Source organism: Macaca fascicularis, chromosome 4 (genome assembly GCF_037993035.2).
Source record: "Macaca fascicularis isolate 582-1 chromosome 4, T2T-MFA8v1.1".
NCBI classification, from domain to species: Eukaryota; Metazoa; Chordata; class Mammalia; order Primates; family Cercopithecidae; genus Macaca; species Macaca fascicularis.
This window is the reverse complement of record NC_088378.1, coordinates 43431667-43439553: the sequence shown is the minus strand read 5'-3', so window position 1 is coordinate 43439553 and position 7887 is coordinate 43431667. Positions and strand designations below refer to the sequence as shown.

Sequence of the window (7887 nt, the reverse complement as noted above, 5' to 3'; positions counted from 1 at the left end):
CGATGCAGACAAAGGTAAGCTGCTGTTCTCCTTTTCCACTTGATTTTTCTACCTCCAGCCTTTTTTTGGAGGTAGAAGGGATGGAGGTCTCACTCTATTGCCAAGGCTGGAGTGGAGTGGTACGATTATAGCTCACTGCAACCTCGAACTCCTGGGCTCAAGCGATCCTCCCACCTCAGCCTCCTCAGCATCTAGGACAACAGGCATGCACCACCACACCTGGTTCATTTTCTAATTTTATTTTGTTGAGACAAGATCTCAAGATGTTGCCCAGGTTGGTCTCAAACTCCTGGGCTCAAGTGATCCTCCCACTTCAACCTCCCAAAATTCTGGGATTACAGGTGTGAGCCACTGCACCTGGTCCACCTCCAGCCTTGAGAGTAACCTTCTCCAGAAAGTCTTCCTTGGCCCCTCATTGGGGTTCCCATAGTGCCAATGCCATATTTTATTCATGCATTCACCCATCAGTTAATACCTGCCAGGGCTTGCATTCACCCATCAGAGTAATACCTGCCAGGGCTTGTTTCAGACACTGAGTGAACAACCAGGCTAGGTCTCTGCTCTCATGGAGGTGCCATTCTAGTGGGGAAGGCAGTAAACTGTCAATTTACCATGCAGCATGTTAGGCAGGAAGACACACTAAGATGAAACATAAAGCTGGGCAAGGAAACAAGAGAGATATTGCTATTTGGGTAGGATAGTCAGGAAGAGCTTGTTGAGGTGATATTTGAGCAGAGACATGAAAAAATGAGAATATGGGCCAGTAGGACATCTGGGAAGAGAGTTCTAGCTGGCAACTTTCTCTGTTAGCAGCAGGGGTCTTCTGTTACTCAGTTTATTTACCACTGTTATGGGTCGAATTGCATCTCCACAAAAATATCTTGGAGATATGTTGGAGTTCTAACCTCTAGAATATGACCTTCTTTGGAGTCAAGAGCTTGTAGAGGTGATCAAGTTAAAATGAGGCCAGTAGGAGAAGCCCTAATCCAAAAGGACCAGAGTCCTTGTAAAAAGGGGAACTTTGGACACAGAGATACACATACAAGGGGGCAGGGGGGTGGAAAAAGTCACATGAAGATGAAGGTGGGGATCAGTGTGATACATGTACAAGTCAAGGGACACCAAAGATGGTGGAAAACCCCCAAAAGCCAGGAAAGAGACATGGAATAGATTCTCCCTCAAGGCCTTCAGAACCAACCCCGCCAACAACTTGGCCTTGCACCTCTAGCCTCCAGAACTGTGAGACAACAATGTTTTGTTGTTTAAAGCTTGATCAGCCTTAAGTTTGTATTAGATTGGTGCATAAGTAATTACGGTTTTCGCCATTACTTTCAATGGCAAAAAAAAAAAAAATCACAATTACTTTTGCACCAACCTAAATAGTACTCTGTTATGGCAGCTCTGGGAAACAAATACAGCCATCTGTGAGGGCCACAGACAGACCACTCACTCGCTCACCCAGGTTCACAGGATAAACACTAGTTACACAGAACTTCTGGGAGCCCTGGGTTACTGTAAATGCCCCCTAACTGGACTTCCTGTTTCCTGTCTTACTTTCTCTAACCATTCTCCACAGTACTGCCCTGATCTTTCTAAAACCCAAATCTTTCCTATCTCATGGCTTCGCAAGCTTTTACCTGCCTCCCATTGTCTTTGGGATACAGCAAAATTTCTCAGCTTGAGGACACAATGCCCTTGGCATCCGGCCCCAGCATATTTGTCCAACCTTGTTTCTCTCATCTTTGCATTAACTCCTTAACCATAAGTTTTCCACTCCACTCCTAATGGGACGAAACTTCCTTTCATCTTGAGGCCTTCCCTTAGTCACCATCTCCACCGGAAAGCCTTCCCAAAGCCCCCAGGACAGGGTAGGTGTCCCTCCTATGTGCTCTCCAAAGCCCTTTCTTTCAATGCCGTTGTGGCATTTATCATAGTGTGTTCAAGGCCTGTTTGTCAGTTTTCTCCCCGTGACCATGAGTTCCTATCTTGTTTGTATCTCCAGGCACCAAGAAAGCGCTTGGCACTTGGAGCACGTTCAACGGATGGATGAGAATAAATGAACAAAGCATGCCATGTTCCAACCAGCTGGTCCCAGAACTATTTTGTTCTCCTTTAAGGGGTGGGGGATGGGCAGGTGACCTTTCCAGGGATTTCCCAATAGTAGGTAGAACCACGGGAGCTGGATGGAGCTCCACCTTTCCTTAGTGATTGCAAGAGGAATTTAGATTAGACATTCAAAAGCTGTTCCTTGTGTCTAAAAACACTTGCGGTATAAAGAAGGGAAAGTAAACAATCCCGTGATTTTTGAGGCTGGGGTTGACCAATATTTTAGAATCTGTTTTTTTATAGGAAGTGGTCCCTTCAGGTACCTAAGCCTCTGATTCGGTAAACTGCATGTCCTGACCTACAGGCAAAGGTGGTGGGAGGTTAGGAGAATAGGGAATTGTTGCAACTAACAATGCAATGTGTCCTGTGCCTGTATCTCTAAAAAGTAAATATTTTTGAGGTTTAAAAATTATTTGCATGCATGGTTTGCCGGAGACCCTGGAAGAGGAAAGAAGAAAAGACAAAAAGGAATAACATTTAAAAAAATATGCCTGACTAGGAAAAGACAGAGGGGTCATAGACGAAAGTAATCAGGATTGGGTCTCTTTTGCAAATTCCTGAACGGGGAGATGTATCAGAATTTCCAGACCTCAAGAAATAGGGCCTTTAAAAGTCTCGTGTGCAAGAAGGGGGAAAAAGACGAGGGGGGCGGGGAGGCGGACTCGCTCTTCGCAGCAGGAAGTCTTCAATGGCTATCGAGTTATGAAGAACAACTGCCCAGAAGTCCTTATTCGGAGCGCTAAACTCGATTTTACCACATAAAGAGCAATATGAAAGCTCAGAGCAGCCCCATCATGGTGTTGGGGAAACAACTCGGCTTCCCCATGTGAGAAAACCAGAGAGCTCCGACTGGGTAGTAGCCCAGACCTGTGTTAAGGGTTTTATTTGCAAGTCAATGAACCAAACGGGCGACCAGGCTCGTTGTACCGCGTTCTGAAAGCAAGATTATTATTATCGCCTATTGCCCCACTGAACAATTTCACTGAAAAGGAAGAGTCCCAGTCGTGTGTGTGCGCGTGGTGCCATCCGGGACGTGCAGCTACGTGCCCACCTCCAGAACGACTTTATTTACAAAGCGATTACCATGTTATCTATTTGTTTTCCTTTTCCAGCAGCAGCAGCCTTACTCAGCCCTCGAATTTCTTAATTACAAACCCGTTTGCTTCTAAATCAACCCCAAACCGTCAGGCAGAGCCCGGAGGGAGGCTGTGCAAGTTTGCACACACCCCCACCTCCCGGATCCAGGGCAACAGCAGAAGCAAGTAACTGTGTATGTGCAAAAAGGTGGATCTGGGGACGAGGATCGCTGAGTTTGTTTACAGAGCAGAGACGCCTCAGCTCGGATGCCAAAGCTACCAAGAGCTGCAAACGCAAACTTAGCAGAAGCACACGTACCCCGGGAGCGGCGGGTGGGCCCGAAAGTGCGGACTGGAATTCCAGGGCGCGGGAGCGGGGTTGGCCGGGCCCGCAAGCGCTCTCCGTCCACCTGCAGCCGCTGCCGCTCCCCGCCCCCAGCTCCTGTCCTTGAAAGGAGTGGAGGAAAAAAATGCATCTACACGCGGTGATCTAGAGTAGGTCTACCCACTGCCCGTATGAAAACACAAAGGCACAGCCTAGGAAAGGGGACTCAGGAAAGGGCGCATTATTTGTCCAGGTCTTTAAAACCCAACTCGAGGAAGCACAGCCATTCTTCGCAGTCTGGGGAAGCTTTTGCAAAACCGGGGAGGCAGAAGGGCACTCTGGCGGGCGGGGGCGCTGGGCGAGTCCCCTTTTCCCGTAGAGGGCCGGCCGGATCGCTGTGAGCCGAGTGAGAGAGCTGGGGGTGGGGAGCTCCAACCAGAGTGGGGCGGTGAGCTCTCCTCGTTCCTATCCGGGCAGGCGCTACCTTCGGGCGGGGCGGCCGGGGAGGATTTCCCCCATGCCTCGGGGGTGGCTGAGCTAAACTCGCGTTTCTGGGCCGGGAAGAAACCAGAGTCGGGAGGCGACGGGGCGACGGGGCGGTCCCTGGGTCCCGCAGCCTCTGCGCACGTGCCGCGGGTGGCGGGGACGCGGCTCCCAGACCCGGTCCAGGGTGTCCGCGGCATTCCGGAATCCGCGTCTTGGCGCCGCCCGCCCTGGAGGCTCTCGCTCCGCCCCTCCTGAAATGCCTATATTAACTGTGGCCAAAGCCCTAAGAAACACAGCTCATTGTTGGCAGCTGCCGGGCGGTCCTGCCGAGCTGTGAGGGCAGCGGAGGGGAAATAAAAGGGAACGGCTCCGAATCTGCCCCAGCGGCCGCTGCGAGACCTCGGCGCCGACATCGCGACAGCGAAGCGTTTTGCACGCCAAGAAGGCCCCCTCTATGTGCTGCTGAGCCGGTCCTGGACCCGACGAGCCCGCCCTCGGTCTTCGGAGCAGAAATCGCAAAAACGGAAGGTAAGCGCGACGGGCGAAGCTGGCTGGGGCTCCTGCCAGCCCAGTCCTCCGAGGGCAGGGTTTGCCCGGAGGAAGAGCGTGAGGTGAAGCTGGGGAATAACAACAGGATGTGCAACAACAGGATGAGGAGGGCTGATTTAATGCCTGAAGTTCGCGGCAGGGCTACGGGGCACTTCCTTTATTAGGCCACTTCGGGGAGCAGAGGGGGTGTGGGCTCGGGTCCCCCCGCCCGATCGCAGGGGAAGGGGCTGTTTATGCAGCGCTCGGCTGTGTTATGAGTGGCAGCTCCTCCGTGGTGGCGAGCCCGGGTGCACCGGCTGCTAGTGGGATCTTGGGGGTGGTGGTTTGCAGCCGACGTGCGCCCGGGAATCCTGGGGGGCAGAGGCGGGCAAAAGTGGGGTGCGCTGTGGTGGGCGACACGTGTGGCGCGGGTCTCATCGTCTGCCCTTTTCACTTCCAGGACTGGAAATGGCAGACCATATGATGGCCATGAACCACGGGCGCTTCCCCGACGGCACCAATGGGCTGCACCACCACCCTGCCCACCGCATGGGCATGGGGCAGTTCCCGAGCCCCCATCACCACCAGCAGCAGCAGCCCCAGCACGCTTTCAACGCCCTGATGGGCGAGCACATACACTACGGCGCGGGCAACATGAATGCCACGAGCGGCATCAGGCATGCGATGGGGCCGGGGACTGTGAACGGAGGGCACCCCCCTAGCGCACTGGCCCCCGCAGCCAGGTTTAACAACTCCCAGTTCATGGGCCCCCCGGTGGCCAGTCAGGGAGGCTCCCTGCCGGCCAGCATGCAGCTGCAGAAGCTCAACAACCAGTATTTCAACCATCACCCCTACCCCCACAACCACTACATGCCGGATTTGCACCCTGCTGCAGGCCACCAGATGAACGGGACAAACCAGCACTTCCGAGATTGCAACCCCAAGCACAGCGGCGGCAGCAGCACCCCCGGCGGCTCGGGCGGCAGCAGCACCCCCGGCGGCTCTGGCGGCAGCTCGGGCGGCGGCGCGGGCAGCAGCAACAGCGGCGGCGGCAGCGGCGGCAGCGGCAGCAGCAACATGCCCGCCTCCGTGGCCCACGTCCCTGCTGCAATGCTGCCGCCCAATGTCATAGACACTGATTTCATCGACGAGGAAGTTCTTATGTCCTTGGTGATAGAAATGGGTTTGGACCGCATCAAAGAGCTGCCCGAACTCTGGCTGGGGCAAAACGAGTTTGATTTTATGACGGACTTCGTGTGCAAACAGCAGCCTAGCAGAGTGAGCTGTTGACTCGATCGAAACCCCGGCGAAAGAAATCAAACCCCCAACTTCTTCGGTGTGAATTAAAAGAAACATTCCCTTAGACACAGTATCTCACTTTTCAGATCTTGAAAGGTTTGAGAACTTGGAAACAAAGTAAACTATAAACTTGTACAAATTGGTTTAAAAAAAATTGCTGCCACTTTTTTTTTCCTGTTTTTGTTTCGTTTTTGTAGCCTTGACATTCACCTCCCTTATGTAGTTGAAATATCTAGCTAACTTGGTCTTTTTCGTTGTTTGTTTTTACTCCTTTCCCTCACTTTCTCCAGTGCTCAACTGTTAGATATTAATCTTGGCAAACTGCTTAATCTTGTGGATTTTGTAGATGGTTTCAAATGACTGAACTGCATTCAGATTTACGAGTGAAAGGAAAAATTGCATTAGTTGGTTGCATGAACTTTGAAGGGCAGATATTACTGCACAAACTCTGCCATCTCGCTTCATTTTTTTAACTATGCATTTGAGTACAGACTAATTTTTAAAATATGCTAAACTGGAAGATTAAACAGATGTGGGCCAAACTGTTCTGGATCAGGAAAAGTCATACTGTTCACTTTCAAGTTGGCTGTCCCCCCTGCCCACCCCCCACCCCCATATGTACAGATGATAATAGGGTGTGGAATGTCGTCAGTGGCAAACATTTCACAGATTTTTATTTTGTTTCTGTCTTCAACATTTTGACACTGTGCTAATAGTTATATTCAGTACATGAAAAGATACTACTGTGTTGAAAGCTTTTTAGGAAATTTTGACAGTATTTTTGTACAAAACATTTTTTTGAAAAAATACTTGTTAATTTATTCTATTTTAATTTGCCAATGTCAATAAAAAGTTAAGAAATAACTTGTTTTCTAGAAGTCATTTGGGAGTGATTGTTACCTTTGGTGGCTTTTTTCCCCCGTCTTTGAGTTGAACACCTTATTGATGAGAGTAAGCATTCCAAAGGATAAATTACAGGACACTAAAACAGGTCATGATGAGCTTAAGCGGAGAGCAGGATTTAACATAATTGGCATAATGCTTCATTGTTATCATTGTAACATGCCTCTTGGTGTGCTTTAATCAAAAGCTGCAAAGTTGTCACAGTGCTTTTCTTTTTTTCTTAATTGCCATCATATCAAGTGTACTCCAGAGTTAGAAAGGTTTGCAATATTCAACATTATCTTTTTCAATGGACAGGAGGCAAAAAAAATCAAGTGTTTCTGTTTATATCTGATTCAACTACTTAAATGGAGGTAGATTGGAATAATATACTGATTGATTGATGGGGGTGGCATTAAATACAAATCTACCTTTATCTCCAGTGATGATAGTTTTATTTTTCAGCGAAAGTGCCAAAGATAGGTACATATTTTCTAGGGTAATCTCTGAAACAGTGTCTGACTGGTTTATAGTTCTGGGAGGAAGAGGGGGCAGAATTCCGCCTTGAGGCTTTCCATTTTGTCCTATAATATTTAAAATGTACTCAGGTTGACTCAAAGGTCAAATTACAGTCTTTACAAGATGTTCCCTCTTAAGCATGCCCTGTTCTCCTGAATTCTGAGCTTTTCCTGTTGCATGCATGGGATGCAAAGCACCTAAAAATAATATTTTAATTTTACCTAGATAGATGACTTACCAAGAAGACCATAGCTACAACTAAGTGGGTGTCAAGTTTTGCCTTATATAATCAAGCAAAGGAAAAATAGTGTGAAAATCTCAAATTATCCCAGGTGGAAGGAGAAGGAATTTTGTTTTTCTCCTTCATGTTTCCATGGCTTATTTTATGTTTATAAGAGCAACACACCTACCTTCAAGAACAAATACAGACTTTTATACGTAACTTACTAGGGGAAGTAAAAAATGTAGGTTGAAGAAAATCTTACAAATAATGCTTTAAAAAACGATTTCATTTAGACTTCGATTCTCATCTTAAATTCCATAGTTTATAAGAAATCAGGAAGAGCGGATATTTAGAAGTGTTACGAGAGAGTAAGTTGGCCATAAAGGCTGCTTTAAGTATAATTTAGATCATCTACATTTTATAATTCTATTTCCAAGGCAGGC

The 7887-nt window shown here is 48.6% G+C and overlaps 1 protein-coding gene across 1 annotated transcript; it reads left to right on the top strand.

Annotated features, from left to right (window-relative positions):
- Positions 1–4285: 4285 nt before the first annotated feature.
- Positions 4286–6681, top strand: CITED2 (Cbp/p300 interacting transactivator with Glu/Asp rich carboxy-terminal domain 2). Its single transcript, XM_005551987.5, has 2 exons — positions 4286–4521; positions 4982–6681. Exon 2 carries the CDS (start codon positions 4990–4992, stop codon positions 5809–5811), a length of 822 nt encoding a protein of 273 aa, XP_005552044.1. The 5' UTR covers positions 4286–4521; positions 4982–4989; the 3' UTR covers positions 5812–6681.
- The last annotated feature ends 1206 nt before the right edge of the window (positions 6682–7887 follow it).